This window comes from Pseudochaenichthys georgianus, chromosome 15, assembly GCF_902827115.2.
Source record: "Pseudochaenichthys georgianus chromosome 15, fPseGeo1.2, whole genome shotgun sequence".
Lineage (NCBI taxonomy): Eukaryota > Metazoa > Chordata > Actinopteri > Perciformes > Channichthyidae > Pseudochaenichthys > Pseudochaenichthys georgianus.
In genome coordinates this window covers 5,325,043-5,341,975 of record NC_047517.1, presented here as the reverse complement: position 1 = coordinate 5,341,975, position 16,933 = coordinate 5,325,043, and the positions used below count along the sequence as shown (strand labels likewise).

Genomic DNA, 16,933 nt, shown 5'->3' with positions numbered 1-16,933 from the left:
AAGTGAGGAAGAGCAAAAAGTGAACAACGAGGGAGAGATTGAACAAAAGGAAAGAGTAGAGGACAGAGAGAGTAATGAACAGGAAGAAGACAGAGAGACTAAAGACGATGGAAGAGAGGCTGCAGGTTATGGAAAGGAGAGATACATGGAAAATGAATGTTGACAATGTGTTGTGATCATTTTAGCCTCTTCTGCATGTCCAGATCATTAATAGTAACAATCAACTGATTCTTATGTATTACACTTTAAAAATAATTGATGCTGACATTGTCAGCCCACTGACATGGGTTGAAATCAATATATTATCCAATGTGTGACCCCCCACAGGACTTAAAAAGCACCTAACTAGATCATGAAAATCCCAAAAATCTCAGGGGGTATCCCCCGAACCCCCCTAGCATGTTTGGACCTCGGTATTTAGGAAATCCTGGATACGGCCCTGTGTGAGTGTGTGTGAACTAGCTTTACAGCTTCCCTGCCATTAATCTGAATACTTTATTTATCTTGGGGGAATTGGGTTTTGTAACACTTGCTCCATTTTACGCTGAAATAAATAAAATATTGAATAAAATTGAATTAAAAAAATATATAATCATAAGAAGTTTTAGTAATAATATGTAACATAATTTACGTTACATCTTTGTGTTTACTGTGACCCTGACGACGTCCTGGTCGTTTTTTGGATCTATTAAAAAAACTCAATCAAATTTGCACAGCTAATTCATTATGTGATAAGAGGACATATAGGTGATAATCAGTTGGCAAGCTGTTTTTTGTAAATATCTCTGCAAAAAAACAACTCATTTTATACAAATGCGGGGCCAATGGGGTCCAGGAAGACGTCTTCCTGGACCCCATTGAAACAATCCATGAAAACAGGAAGCCTTTATGGAAAATGTGGATGTAGTTATTGTTGCCGTTGTTGCCGTTTTCTTTGTCTTTCAATGCGGAAAATAATAAAGAAAATTATGGGTTTATAAAAATATATTAATCTGTGCAACACAATATATACACACCTGCTGTACAAATGTATCCCTCTCTAACTCTCTCTCTCTCTCTCTCTTGCTCTCTCTCGCTCTCTCTCTGTCCCTTCAGGATGACCAGTTACTCTTCAGGTTCCTCAGCTGCCTCCTGGAGCCACGGTAGGGGGGGCTTCCTGTCCTAATGATAACTCTGCTGCCTATCTCCTTATATACATTATCTCCTCCTCTCCTCCCTCCTCCTTCTCTTCCTCCACATTTCTTGATGTGCTGTGTCACAGGGAGGGCCATCTCTCAGGGACCATGCTGCCTCTGCAGAGGGACCTCCATGAGCTCCTGCTGGACTTACTGTGCCGCTTCGGCCCCCGGCAGCTCCTGGGCTTCCTGCAGACCTCCCAGCACTACAGACTGGAGGAGGCCATACAGGTACCGTCCACTATACTACTGTTGTTGTTGTTGTTGTTGTTGTTGTTGTTGTTGTTGTTGTTGTTGTTGTTGTTGTTGTTAATACACATTGCATGTGTTTGTGAACAGGAGTTAAACTTACTCCAAGTCCACAGCAAGGCACGTTTTTAAATATAGCACCTTTTAAACACGGGGTAATTCAAAGTGGTGGAAAAAACCATTATGACGAACATCAAGGGAAAACATTATTACATTACTGTATAAAACACAGAGATTAAAGTTAAAGAAATAGGTACATACTTAATTTCACCTGCTTAACATTAGCATGTTAGCATTGTTATTGTGAGCATGTTATCATGTTGTTGTTAGCATTTATCTCACAGAGATGCTAGCATGCCTGTTTGGTTTTATAGTTCAGTGCCCTCCAATTTCGCAACAGTAGATGGTTTTACAAGTGATTGGGCTGCATGTTCTCAATGGTAACTGGCTTAAATCGTTCATGAATGCAAGACTTTTAGAAGGATAATAGAGAAAATATCAATATTTCAGGTCTCTTTGTTTCACACATTTAACCAATGATGATCTGTTTTTAACTTGTAGACACAGGCACATAAAATAAAAGTTCAGAAATGATTTTACTTTCAATGTGTTGTGTAACCAAGGTCTGAGATTCTTCCTACAAAAACTGTTCTTCTGCGTCTTTCTTTCCACCTCTGTAGACAACTCAGAAGTACCACCACAGCGAGGCCACAGCCTACTTGCTGGAGATGAAGGGAGATGTTCATGGAGCTTTTGCTGTCCTGTTAGAGGTAGCTACAAACTAGCACAGATAAATCATTTCTTAGATGTATTAATGAACGAACATGTCACCATTTACCAATTTGAAATGTGTTTGCTTTGAAGACTCTGAAGGAGAAACTGAGTGTCCTCACTGCTGAGAGTGAGAGAGCAGATGCAGGGGGGGAGGAGAGAGACAGGGACCACACACTGAGCAGAGTGAAGGAGTCGCTGAATGACATCATAGAGCTGTGCCACCGAAGCTCTGACAGCCTGGACCAGCAACAAAGAGAGGTACTGCTGCTTCCATGCATGGGAATCAAGGTATTATTTTCAGTCCTGCATTTGTGTTTAACGGTATTACATTTATATCACGAAAATATATAATATGAATAATTAGAGGATTAATGGTCATTAATCCGTAATTTTGTTATTAGAGCTTCGTTTTGTTTTTATGCACTTCTGTATTGGATGTTGTAATTTAATCTATCCACAGAATGTGACTAGAAGATTTATAAGGCATATTTACCGAATTTAAATATTTCCTTTACCATTTAACAGTTTGACAGTGTTCTTTATCCACTCATGCAACACAAACGACTACTTACTAAAAAGTAAGCACATTCATTGTTTATAATTGTTTATCATTTAAACCGCTCTCTTATACATCCATGATTGATACGCGAGTTGTTATAACACTTTCTCATAGCCTGCACTTGTGTTTCCTCACTCCCCTCTCCTCCCTCCTCACTCCTCTCTCCTTGACGTCTCTACATACAATTGCGACGTCCTTTGATTTGGCGTGCCCCGATCAAAGAGGACAGAGGAGGGATTTTGGGATAAACCTGCTGTCTCCTCATTCATCTTTTCTTGTCTCACAGGTCTTGTGGTTTCCACTTCTGGAGACCATGATGGCCTCTCAAAAACAAGTGAAGGGGCTTAATGACGAACACACATTTGAGGGTAAACACGCACACACGCGCACACACACAAACACACATGCACACGCACGCACACACACACAAACACACACACACACACACACACTGGAGGAGCAAAGATTCACATTCTTTGACCCTCGTTTTGTTAATGTGTTTTTATTTTAATGTGGAACAAAACAATTCATCCAGATATTTAAGATTAGATTATATTCAATCAAGTATTACATCAAGAATAGAAACATATCTTTATGATTATATTTGGTATGATTGTGTTTTATGTAGCCATTTTTTATTATTCATCAGCTCAACAGTTGGCCAGTGATAATGATGGTGAAGATTATTCAGACAATGCTGCTGACGTTTGTGTATAATCATTTTTATATTAATGGTGTGTGTGTGTGTGTGTGTGTGTGTGTGTGTGTGTGTGTGTGTGTGTGTGTGTGTGTGTGTGTGTGTGTGTGTGTGTGTGTGTGTGTGTGTGTGTGTGTGTGTGTGTGTGTGTGTGTGTGTGTGTGTGTGTGTGTGTGTGTGTGTGTGTGTGTGTGTGTGTGTGTGTGTGTGTGTGTGTGTGTGTGTGTGTGTGTGTGTGTGTGTGTGTGTGTGTGTGTTTGTGTGTGTTTGTTTGTTTGTGTGTGTCAGTGCTGAAGGAGCTGACCATGAAGGTTCTCAACTGTATGAGCAGCTTTATTCCTCTGCCTGCTATCATCCAGCGGATACTGCAGGTGTGTGTGTTTACTGCTATTAAAAATATTGTTTTTTATAGATGCACTTTTGTAAAAATCTTATTTCACAACTGCAACTTTCAAGAAGACACCTACACATTGTCAATCTGTTTTGAAACACTCAAAACTATGATTAGTCCAGCATGATGTTAATATAAATAACAGCAATGTTTTTGATAAATACAATGAAAGATAAATCCGGAGTGCAGGAAGTGTCCTCCGAGTTAAATCAGGATCAGTTTGAGCCTAAATGTGATTGACCACGCCCACATGCACCAATCAATACAGCATTTCAGAATGTTTGTTAATACTGTACATGCCCCAAGAGCATGCGCATAAGAACTGTTGAAATGCACTCCTCTGGGTTACATTTGACAGATTATTCAAATTTGCAATAATCCAGGATGCAAGATATTTATGATCCAAGGAGACTTGTTGAAGAGCAGATGTTGCTGAAGGGATGTAACTTATGATTTTATAAAAGCGAGATATATCCCTTGGTGATGTTTTCTGTGTATGACGTGACGCCTTTGTGTGTCAGGACCCGGTCTATGGGAGAGGAAAGCTGGCAGAGATCCAAGGCCTCATCCTTGGTATGCTGGATACCTTTAACTATGAACAGGTAACCACTTTGTATCATAAGTAAACAGCAGCGCAGCACCTGAACACAACACATATCAGAGCTGCTCAACTATGCTGCCTGTAAACAAATAAATAAAACAGACCTAAATGTTTTACTCTGGTTGTGTGAAGAAAAACTTTTGCTTGTTTAGATTTCAAACTTCTATTATACAGTGGGGCAAAAAAGTATTTAGTCAGCCACCAATTGTGCAAGTTCTCTCACTTAAAAAGATGAGAGAGGCCTGTAATTTTCATCCTAGGTATACCTCAACTATGAGAGACAGAATGAGAAAAAAAAATCCAGAAAATCAGATTTTTAAAGAATTTATTTGCAAATTATGGTGGAAAATAAGTATTATGTCAATAACAAAAGTTCATCTCAATACTTTGTTATATACCCTTTGTTGGCAATGACAGAGGTCAAACGTTTTCTGTAAGTCTTCACAAGGTTTTCACACACTGTTGCTGGTATTTTGGCCCATTCCTCCATGCAGATCTCCTCTAGACTCTAGAGCAGTGATGTTTTGGGGCTGTCGCTGGGCAACACGGACTTTCAACTCCCTCCAAAGATTTTCTATGGGGTTGAGATCTGGAGACTGGCTAGGCCACTCCAAAACCTTGAAATGCTTCTTACGAAGCCACTCCTTCGTTGCCCGGGCGGTGTGTTTGGGATCATTGACATGCTGAAAGACCCAGCCACGTTTCATCTTCAATGCCCTTGCTGATGGAAGGAGGTTGTCACTCAAAATCTCACGATACATGGCCCCATTCATTCTTTCCTTTACACGGATCAGTCGTCCTGGTCCCTTTGCAGAAAAACAGCCCCAAAGCATGATGTTTCCACCCCCATGTTTCACAGTAGGTGTTCTTTGGATGCAACTCAGCATTCTTTCTCCTCCAAACACGTCCAGTTGAGTTTTTACCAAAACTTTCTATTTTGGTTTCATCTGACCATATGACATTCTCCCAATCCTCTTCTGGATCATCTAAATGCTCTCTAGCAAACTTCAGATAGGCCTGGACATGTACTGGCTTAAGCAGGGGGACACGTCTGGCACTGCAGGATTTGAGTCCCTGGCGGCGTAGTGTGTTACTGATGGTAGCCTTTGTTACTTTGGTCCCAGCTCTCTGCAGGTCATTGACTCGGTCCCCCCGTGTGGTTCTGGGATCTTTGCTCACCGTTCTTGTGATCATTTTGACCCCACGGGGTGAGATCTTGCGTGGAGCCCCAGATCGAGGGAGATTATCAGTGGTCTTGTATGTCTTCCATTTTCTAATGATTGCTCCCACAGTTGATTTCTTCACACCAAGCTGCTTACCTGTTGCAGATTCAGTCTTCCCAGCCTGGTGCAGGTCTACAATTTTGTTTCTGGTGTCCTTTGACAGCTCTTTGGTCTTGGCCATAGTGGAGTTTGGAGTGTGACTGTTTGAGGTTGTGGACACTGACAGGTGTCTTTTATACTGATAACAAGTTCAAACAGGTGCAATTAATACAGTTAACAAGTGGAGGACAGAGGAGGCTCTTAAAGAAGAAGTTACAGGTCTGTGAGAGCCAGACATCTTGTTTGTTTGTAGGTGACCAAATATTTATTTTACCGAGGAATTTACCAATTAATTCATTAAAAATCCTACAATGTGATTTCCTGGATTATTTCCCCCCATTCTGTCTCTCATAGTTGAAATGTACCTTGGATGAAAATTACAGGCCTCTCATCTTTTTAAGTGGGAGAACTTGCACAATTGGTGGCTGACTTTTTTTGCCCCACTGTATATGTGAATATATCTGTAATTGACATGAAATATTAAATGATTCAATTTAATTCAAATTAGCTTTATTGGCATGACGATAATACATACACAGTTAAAACAATAAAAAATCATGTTAACAATGTTAGGTATAAGTAATTGAACATAACTAATTGAAATCAATGATAATATATAGATAATAGATAATATAACATAATGATCTGTAATGATGAAAATCTCTATTTCCTCCCGACTTCTACAAGAGAATAATAATGCTGTCTGTTCTGTTTTAGACTCTTCTTGAAACCACCACCAGTCTGTTGAACCATGACCTCCACTGGTCCCTCGCTCACCTTCGCGCCGCCGTCACCAGGGGGCTGCACCCCCGACAGGACCACTGTAACATCTGCCTGCAGCAGTACAAGAGGAGGCATGACTCTGCGGAGGAGATAATCGTGTTCAGGTACCACTGCAGCAGACTCAAATTCACATGACCTGTGGCTTCTGTTAAATCTCACAGGCTCCGCCCTCTATTGGACTCTATGGGTACTGCCCTCGACCTCACTATGCGAGCGTTCACCTACTGAGAAATCTATAAACGTAGCCGGCCCCCGGGGGCGGGCCTACCTGAGTGCGCGCGCAGTTCCACAGTATATAAGGCGGCCTCGCCTCCCGCCCGTCATCCTTTTCTCTTCAGTGAGCAGGATAAACAACTGAGAGAGCTAAGGAGAGAGAAGAAAATTGAGAAGAATGGAAAACTCACCAGTCCTTGAGCACCGACCTTGCCCTACGTGCAACGGTCTAATCGCAGGTGCCGATCCCCACCGCCTGTGTTTCGAGTGTCTGGGGCCTGAAAACGCAGGGGACGGCTTGCAGTCTCCCTCCTGTAATGCCTGCCGGATGCTACCACCGCATGGAGCACTTTCAGGCCTACTATGCGTCGCCGGAAGAAGCGGACGACCATGTGGAGATGGAGGAGCAGGAGGCAGTGCCATTTGTGGGACAAGGGGGGGCAAGCTGGGACACACCGTGTCCCAGCTTGCCCAGCGTGTCCCCTTGATGAGAGCCTGGCGGCCCATCTGCTTCCGCAGGCAGCTGGATGGGCGGAGGGGAAAAAGCCTCTGCCCCCGCTGCCGCGTGACCGAGAAATGCTGGATTATTTGGACAGAATATTCCGGCTCGGTACGCAGATGGCAGCAGCGGCCAATAATCTCGGTGTGTTGGGCGTGTCTCTGATTTCCCCTCAGCAGGCCGCCCCCGACCCCCCGCCTCAGGACGGTAGTGATTATTCGGACCGCTGTATTGGCCAGATGAACAATCTGGTCCATGGTGTAGCTGCCGCAGCTGGCCGTGTGAATATCCCTGGCCACGGTGGCGTCACGTGTGGCTGGGACTCACTGCGCTGTCCAGGAAGGACCGCAAGGATCTCCTTGGGGCCCCCGTATCCACGGAGGGGCTCTTTGGGTCGATCACCTCGGTCACCCAGCGCTTCCTCTGCCTGGAGGAAGAGAGGCTGCAGCTCAGCCGTATGCTGCCACTGGCTCTTCCTCGAGCTCCTCCGCAGGGGAGAGAGTGCAGCGCTACAATGAGGAGCAGAGAGAGGCGACGGTATAGAGCCCCCTCGGCTCCCGTTGCCCCCTCCACCTCCGCGGCCCGTCCCGCGGACCCGGCTCAGAACCGGCAATTGCAGGTTTCGGCTCCCTATCCCCACACACGTTCAGCAAATGTGTGGCCATGGCACTTCAGCCGCTTCGCGACCACGGCATGAGGGTCTTCTTTTATTTATAAGGCTGACTTCATCTCTGGCTACGCCTCCCTGCAGTCTCTGGATTTCCTTGCTCTCACTGAGACCTGGATTACTCCATCCAACACATCCACCCCAGCAGCTCTCTCCACAGCATATTCCTTCTCCCATACACCCAGACCCACTGGCAGAGGAGGTGGCACTGGTCTCCTGCTCTCTCCCAAATGGAGCTTTTCCCTCTTCAAGCTACCTAACTTCGCTCCTTCCACCTTTGAATTCCATGCCGTCACAGTGACCCATCCTATACAACTAACCATTGTTGTTCTCTACGGTCCACCAGGCGCCTTGGGAGACTTCTTGGAGGAATTAGATCATCTCTTCTCACACATCCCTGAAACTGGCCCTCCCGCTGTACTTCTCGGAGACTTCAACCTCCAGACGGGGAAGATAGACGAACTAACATCTCTGTTAACCACCTTTGCTTTCTCACTATCTCCGTCTCCACCGACTCATAAAGCTGGCAATGTCCTTGATCTCATATTCTCAAGGAACTGCACTACTTCTAACCTCTCTGTAAACCCGCTCCACACCTCCGATCACTTCTTCATTTCATTCTCTCTACCCCTTTCCAAACATAACAAACTAATCTCTTCGCATCCTGCACTTGTCCGCCATAACCTCCGTTCCCTCTCCCCCTCTACCTTTGCCTCCTCGGTGCTCTCAGCCCTCCCTTCCTCTGACTCGTTCCAACTCCTGCCTCCAAACTCTGCTGCAGAAACTCTCCTCTCTACTCTCTCCTCCTCTCTGGACTCTCTCTGTCCTCTCACATCTCGACAGGCTCGTCAGTCCCCTCCTGCTCCCTGGCTAAATGACGCACTGCGTGCTAATAGAACCGTCCTTAGGGCAGCAGAGCGGAAACGGTGGAAATCCAAACACCGTGACGACCTCCTAACCTATCAGGCTCTCCTCTCCTCTTTCTCTGCTTCGATCTCTCAGGCAAAAAGCACTTTCTTTCAAGATAAGATCCAATCTTCCTATTCCAATCCTAAAAAACTATTTTCCATCTTCTCCACCCTCTTGGACCCTCCCAAAGCCCCTTCCCCCTCCTCCCTTCTGTCAAGCGACTTTGTTAACCACAGGTTGACGATATTCGCTCTTCTTTTTCTGACTCACCTTTACTCACCGCCGGATCACCTGAGCCACCTTCAACCGGCACACTAACCTCCTTTTCCCCTCTCTCTCCAAGTGAGGTTCTTACCCTCATTACCTCTGCCCGCCCCACCGCCTGTCCTCTGGACCCTATCCCTTCAAACCTCCTTCAGACTATCGCTCCTGATATCTACCGTTTCTCACCCATTTCATCAACACTTCTCTAACTTCTGGTCACTTTCCAAACAGTCTCAAGGAGGCAAGAGTAAACCCTCTCCTAAAGAAACCCACTCTCAACCCGTCAGATGTTATAAACTACAGGCCTGTCTCTCTCCTCCCGTTCCTGTCTAAAACACTTGAACGCGCTGTCTTTAAACAACTCTCCCGTTATCTCCATCAGAACAATCTTCTGGATCCGCACCAGTCTGGTTTCTTTTTTTTTTTAATTTATTCTACTAAAATCATACAAAAACAAAAACGTATAATTCATACACACAAATGAACAAAATTAGTAGAAGCGGGAGGGCTGAAGCATAGCTTATGGGGAGTAGCCCTCCCGTGCATCGTCATTAGCATCAATATAGTAATGGCACATATTTCGTCAAAAACGTATAGAAATTAAGGAGTACAAAAAAATAAAGAAAACTAACGAAAACTGGAAAAAAAATAAAATAAATAAAATAACAGTTAGGGCAAGAAAAAAGTAAATGCATATATAAGCAACACTGGGAATATCAAATACTTGTTAGCTGGAGTAATCTGCAAATATAATTGTTTTTACTTTAGTTTTGAATTGTTGATGACTAGTAATACTTGAAAGGTCTGAGTGAAGTCCATTCCACGTTCTAACTCCGATTATGGATAAGCTGTGTGATTTGATGGTTGTTCTACAGGGCTTGCTATACAACCAGTTAGGATGCCTGGTTGGGTATTTCCTAACTGTGGTTTGGAACTGCTTTTGAATGTTAGTAGGCATTTTGTTATGGTAAATGTTGTGCATAATCAGTACTGTTTTAAGTTTTACTATATCAACACATTTGAATAGATTGAGTTTTTTGAATATGGGAGTTGTGTGTTCATATTTACCAACACCACAGACTATTCGTAATACTTTTTTTTGGGATGTTATTATTTTTTGTAGATTTGTTGCGTACGTGTTTCCCCATATTTCGGAGCAGTAATAAAGGTAAGGGAGAAATAGACTGTTATAAAGAGTTCTGAGTATTTTTTCCTCGAGAATGTTCTTAGTACGATACAAAATACCTATTATTTTTGACAGTTTAGTTTGTACATAATTTATATGATGCTTCCAGTTGAGTTTTTCATCAACAATGAGTCCTAAAAATTTACATGCACCAACTTTCTCTATCTCAGTATTGCAAATCCGTATAATACAGTCATTTCTACTCTCAGACTTTGTATTGAATAACATGTAATTTGTTTTGGCCACATTAAGGGATAATTTATTAACTGCAAACCAGTTACATAGTATTTCCAATTCTGCATTAACAATTTTAACAAGATCACCAAGATTATGATGGGAGCAGAGAATGGTGGTATCATCGGCAAACAAAATGAATTTTAACATGTCTGAGGTGTTGATAATGTCATTAATATAAATCAGGAACAGTTTTGGACCTAAGATTGATCCTTGAGGGACTCCACATGTTATAGGAAGATTGTTTGATTTCGCCTCGTCTATGTCCACATATTGTAGCCTATTTATCAGATAACTCTTGACCCATTCTTTGGCTTGACCCCTTATGCCATAATGTTCTAATTTGTGAAGCAGTATGGTATGGTTCACAGTATCAAAAGCCTTGTTAAGGTCAATGAATATACCAGCTGTAATCATTTTTTTTTCAATGTTGTTGGTAATTTCTTCAACCAATTCAATTACTGCTGAAGAAGTAGTGATTTTTCTGAAATCCATATTGGCTGGGGCATAGTATATTAAATTTGCTGAGGAATGACTCCAGACGGTTGTTAAAGAGTTTTTCCAGGATTTTTGAGAATTGTGGTAGTAAAGAAATCGGTCTATAATTATTAAGACTAGATTTATCACCAGATTTGAAAACCGGAATTACCTTCGCGATTTTCATTTCATTGGGAAAAATACCTTGTTGAAACGATTTATTGCATATATTTACTAGGGGGGCTACAATATTTGGTGCAACTTGTTTAACAATATTCATACTAAGTCCTAAATAATCTTTGGACTGTTTACTATGTTGAGTATTAATAATATCAAGCAGTTCATTTTGCGTGATTGGGTTCAGGAACATACTCTGTTGGTTGCAGTTTTTCAGAAAATCATCCACTTTAGATGAAGTTGGGCTGATTTTACTCGCCAGGTTGCGGCCAATTTCAGTAAAGAACTCATTAAAGCTATTTGCAACATCCGTTGGGGTTTTTCCTTCAGTTTGGAATTTCTTGAATTCGTTTCTGTTGTCAGTTCTTTTCTTCTTAATTATGCTATTTATTACCTTCCAAGTGGTTTTCATATCTCCTATGGCATTTTCTAATTTTTCAGAGAAGTATCGTTTTTCACAGTTTCTAAGGATTGTAGTCAATTTGTTTTTATACAATTTATAACGGCTTTCATCTTCAGTGCTTTTACTTTTCAAAAAAGTCCTATATAGTGCATTTTTCTTACAGCAAGCGTTTTTCAGTCCACGAGTGAACCAGGGTTTTGAGTCATTATTATTCCTGTTGCCAATCTTAATTTTAATATATGGACAACATTCATTCATGTTTTGCATGAAAATCCTTACAAACTCATTATAGGATTTGTTTACATCTTTAATCTCAAATACTTCTTGCCATTTTTCATTTTTTAAGTTAATATTTAATTTATTTAGAGAACTGTCATTTAATGTCCGTTTAGTTATGTATGTCTTTTGTTCTTTATTATTTACAGGTTCTCTTCCGCAAATTGTGAATATTGGCAGGTGATCACTGACATCAGTGATGAGGGCCCCACTATGATGTTCCGTTTCAAGGACGTTAGTGAAAATGTTATCAATTAACGTTTCAGTAGTGCTAGTTAACCTGGTTGGTTTGGTTATTAGAGGGAGAAGCCCGAGAGAAGAAAACATATCCATAAAGTGTCTCGCCTGTTGGAGCGAGTTGTATTTTAATAAATTAACGTTGAAATCTCCACACACATAAAGGTTTTTAATTCTATGAGGTCTGAGCATTTTTTCTACTTGTTCATTAAATTCCTCAAGATTGCTTCCAGGCTTTCTATACATGCATGAGACGAGTATATGTTTGTTCTGTTTTAGCTCAATGTCTACGGTGACAGATTCAAGGAGGTTGTTGCAACAGAGGGAAAGACTCTCTACCAATCTCGCAGAGAGTGTGTTTTTAACAAACAGTGAAACCCCTCCACCTCTTTGGAGCTTGCGATTCATATGAAAAGCCACATAATCGGGTAAAAAATTGTCAACAGTGTTTGAGTCTGTTTGCCAGGTCTCTGAGATTGCAATGATGTCAAAAGATCTATTTATGAGTTGAAGATATAATTTGATTTTGTCACTATTTGCATTAAGGCTACGGGCATTAAAGTGTATTAATGAAAAACCATTAATAGCTTTAAGTTCTAAGTTAAAAGTGTTTCACTATAGTAGCAGCAGTTGTTGGTAAGATTCCTGAAGAAATTAGAGTCTGGGTCAATGTGGGAGTCGAAACAGTTCTGTCTTATTAGATTTTCATCAAAGAGATTTAAATCCTTAGAGTTCACTCCGGTCACTGTGGTCACTGGGACTGGGTGATTTGAGTCCATGGTGCATACACGGAGGTAAGTTCATGACTGATCATACAATACAGAGGATTTATATTAACACACAGGACAAGATACAAAACTGAATATAACGGATTATTATCGAGTGGTCGATGTAACTTTTGACTCACGCTTAATGAATGAAGTAAGGGAAAATAGCGCATAGATATAATTGCATTATTTGTCAATACTTTACCAATAGCGGGAGTAATATTCTTATCCTCAGAGTTCATTAAAATATAGATAAATCCACACTGTCCTTCACAATCGATACTTTTCCTTCGTTTGTTTTAATGAATATTTTACAGTCCCTGATCCAGGTAGCTTCGATTTTGTTCCTCTTCCTCAGGTCTCTCGCAGTTCTTGCGATATCCGCGTTCCTTTTCGTGAGGTGCTCGTTAATGTAGATTCCGGTCCCTTTCAGTTTCTTGGCATTTATCATCATACGAACTTTTGTCTTTCTGCTCACAAGTTTTATGATCACCCTTTGGAATCCACTTTCCGACGGCTTCCCAAGTGTGTGGCAGATCTCAATCTCCTCAGACTTCAGGTACACGCCACGATCGTTAAGTGCCTCGAGCACCTGTGTTTCGACCGAATCATGTCCGTCTTTGTCTGTAGAAGGCGCAGAATCTCCTTTCACTACCTGGGAATATGGTTTTATGATTTTTAATCCGGTCACGATAACATCCTCTTTTCGGGTGTGTTGTTCAAGCTCCTCGATCCTTCTCTCCAGCGTGACAATCTTCTCGTCTTTTTCCTTCATTATCCTCTCCATGCTTCCGATCGTTTCCAGCAGTTTTTTAATTGTTATGCTGTCATCCTTCCGGGTCTTATTTAAGTCACTTATATCCTTGGTAATACTGGATAAAGCGTCCTTAATTTCTAGGAGATCAGCGTTCGCTGCGTTCGCAGCATTCGCTCGTGTCGCCATCGTGTCATTCAGGTGTGTCCACTGAACAAACAAACTCAAAACTGATATTTTTAGCAGCAGTAGAGATGCATTAGCTTGTGCATCTCTATGAAGTCCTTTAAAGTAAGATGCCACAGTTCGTTGCAAAGCTAACCTCAAGTTACTTCGTTTGCATTCGAACAGTAGCAAGCGATACAACGGCTACTGACTGTCAGCATATAAGAGATTACCAAGGCAGGTCACTCCACAGAAACTGCTCTCATTGCTGTCACTGAGGAACTGCACACTGCTAAAGCAGCCTCCCTCTCCTCTGTCCTCATCCTGTTGGACCTGTCTGCTGCATTCGACACGGTGAACCATCAGATCCTCCTTCACACTCTCCAAGAACTTGGAGTTTCAGGCTCTGCACTTTCCCTCCTCACCTCATACCTCAAAGACCGCACCTACAGGGTTACTTGGAGAGGGTCTGAGTCCGACCCTTGTCAATTAACTACAGGGGTCCCTCAGGGCTCTGTTCTTGGTCCTCTCCTCTTCTCCCTGTACACAAACTCGCTCGGATATGTCATTAGCCTGCATGGTTTTTCATACCACTGCTACGCTGACGACACCCAATTAATTCTGTCCTTTCCCCGCTCAGAGACCCAGGTCGTCGCACGCATCTCTGCTTGTTTAGCTGACATCTCTCAGTGGATGTCCACTCATCATCTCAAGCTCAACCTTGACAAAACTGAAGTGCTTTTCCTTCCGGGAAAAGATTGTCCCTCTCTTGACCTAACTATCAACATCGGCCCCTCTGTTGTTTCCCCGACTCAGACTGCAAGGAATCTGGGTGTGATCCTAGATAACAACCTGTCGTTTACTGCAAACATCGCTGCTACAACCCGCTGCTGCAGATACACGCTTTTCAACATCAGGAAGATACGTCCCCAGCTGACCCAGAAATCGACGCAGGTTCTGGTCCAGGCTCTCGTCACCTCACGCCTAGACTACTGCAACTCCCTCCTGGCTGGTCTACCTGCATGTGCCATCCGACCTCTGCAGCTCATTCAGAATGCAGCGGCTCGTCTGGTCTTCAACCTTCCAACATTTTCCCACACCACGCCGCTCCTCCGCTCCCTCCACTGGCTTCCGGTAACTGCTAGAATCCACTTCAAGACACTGGTACTTGCGTACCATGCTGCGAATGGATCTGGCCCTTCCTACATCCAGGACATGGTTAAACCGTACACCCCAGCACGTGCTCTACGCTCTGCATCAGCCAAACGGCTCGCTGCACCCTCGCTGCGAAGGGGACCCAAGTTCCCATCAGCAAAAACACGTGGGTTTGCTATCCTGGCTCCAAAATGGTGGAATGAGCTCCCCATTGAAATCAGGACCGCAGAAAGCTTACACACCTTCCGGCGCAGACTGAAAACTCATCTCTTTCGACTCCACTTCGAGCGATAGAATGACTAACAAAGAACTGCTAACAGAGCACTTAAGGCCCTGACACACCAAGCAGTCACCAGAGGACTAGCCGACTCTGAAGTCGGCTGTTGCCTGGCCGTGTTCTCCTGCGTTTTGGCCATGTGTCGCACGGGAACACACCGCACCGACTTCAGTGCGTGAGTGGCAATAACTCTCCTTACCAGCAGGCGGCGGTAGTGTGTATTCGTCATTCAAAAGAGGCAACAACCGGAAGACAGAGAAGAAGAAGAGTATATTTTCTCAGTAATATCATACAGAGCTGGCGTCTCCTGGATCAAGGTGATGAGCAGGTCTTCGTTTGCATCATTCCAGATCGCCATGATGAGATGAAAATGAATAGCAGTCTGTGTGTGCCTTCTTAAATCGTTTGTTTACGTCCCTCACTTCCGCTTCGCTTCTCATGCACTGATTTGCTAGCTGAACAGCCAATCAGAGTGATTATTTGGTCCGACTGCCAGACCCGATGCATGGCCGATTCAACATGTTGAATCGGCCATGCATCGGGTCTGGCAGTCCAAATAAGGCGTGTCAAGGTCGACGGTGCGGGACACACCAACCTGACTACGGCGCCGCGAATGCCCGACAGCCTCTGACGGCCTCTGACTCCCAAAATCGGGTTGGTGTGTCAGGGCCTTTATATACTAATAAAGGACTGGCTTATCTAAAGCCAGTTGGGTAGCACTTGAAACGATTGGCTCTTTGAAACCTGATGTTCTTATATGATTCTGTTTTCTTCAAGGTTGTGTCTTCCTGGTCGAATGTACTTATTGTAAGTCGCTTTGGATAAAAGCGTCAGCTAAATGCAATGTAATGTAATGTAATCTGGACGACCTCATAGTCATGTCCAGGTCCATGGAATGGGCAATGTTTCACACAGCCCAATTGATCCTACACCTAACCAAGTTTGGTTTTGCGGTCAATTGGAAGAAGAGCAATCCCATACCTCACCAGCAGGTGCAGTATCTGGGGATGGTGCTCAATGCAGGCTACGCGCCACGCTGTCAGAAAGCAGACAGGCGTCCCTGCTGTGGGCAGTTCGCAGACTGCGACAGGGGGCAACAGTGACGGTGTTGACCATCATGCAGACTCTGAGTCTCATGGCGGCCACTCACTCCGTGGTGCTGCTGGGGTTGCATCTGTCAGTCATACTAGTGGCCCCAGACTGCCGCGTGGCGCCGTGGTTCGTGGAGGTGACATAGATGATGGTGGGCCAGCCCTGGGCAGTTCCTCAGGTCTGGGGGGCAATGTCTCAGGGGACTGGTGCGATAGGGGCGTTACCCTCTCTGAGCCAACCTCTCCAGGCTTGGCTCCTGAGAGGGACAGGCTGAGACAGGTGGGATTGTCTGACGAAGTTATCTAGACTATCCAAGCAGCAAGAGCAGGATCCACCACAGCCTGTTACAGGCCAAAGTGGTTGGCATTCCAGCGATGGTGTGAAGAGGGAGGTCTGGAGCCCTTATCTTGTACACTGGGCTCTATACTGTCCTACTTACAGTTACTGGTGGACAGAGGACTGGCTTATTCCACTGTTAAACTGTATGCAGCAGCCATTTCATCCTGTCATGAGGGATTTGGCGGCAGGTCAGCCTTCAATCAGCCGCTTATGTCGCGGTTTTTGCAGGGGGTCAGGAGGCAGCGCCCAGTGGTGTATGCCTCCGACCCGCAATGGGATCTGCCGTTGGTG

The 16,933-nt window shown here is 43.7% G+C and overlaps 1 protein-coding gene across 1 annotated transcript in view; it reads left to right on the top strand.

Moving 5' to 3' along the window:
- Positions 1-16,933, top strand: part of vps8 (VPS8 subunit of CORVET complex) — a 111,329-nt gene that overhangs the window by 82,595 nt on the left and 11,801 nt on the right. Inside the window, 8 exon segments of the mRNA XM_034101307.2 lie at positions 1,096-1,142; positions 1,262-1,406; positions 2,105-2,194; positions 2,289-2,456; positions 3,044-3,125; positions 3,743-3,825; positions 4,367-4,447; positions 6,486-6,655. Coding sequence (XP_033957198.1) covers positions 1,096-1,142; positions 1,262-1,406; positions 2,105-2,194; positions 2,289-2,456; positions 3,044-3,125; positions 3,743-3,825; positions 4,367-4,447; positions 6,486-6,655 — 866 coding nt within the window.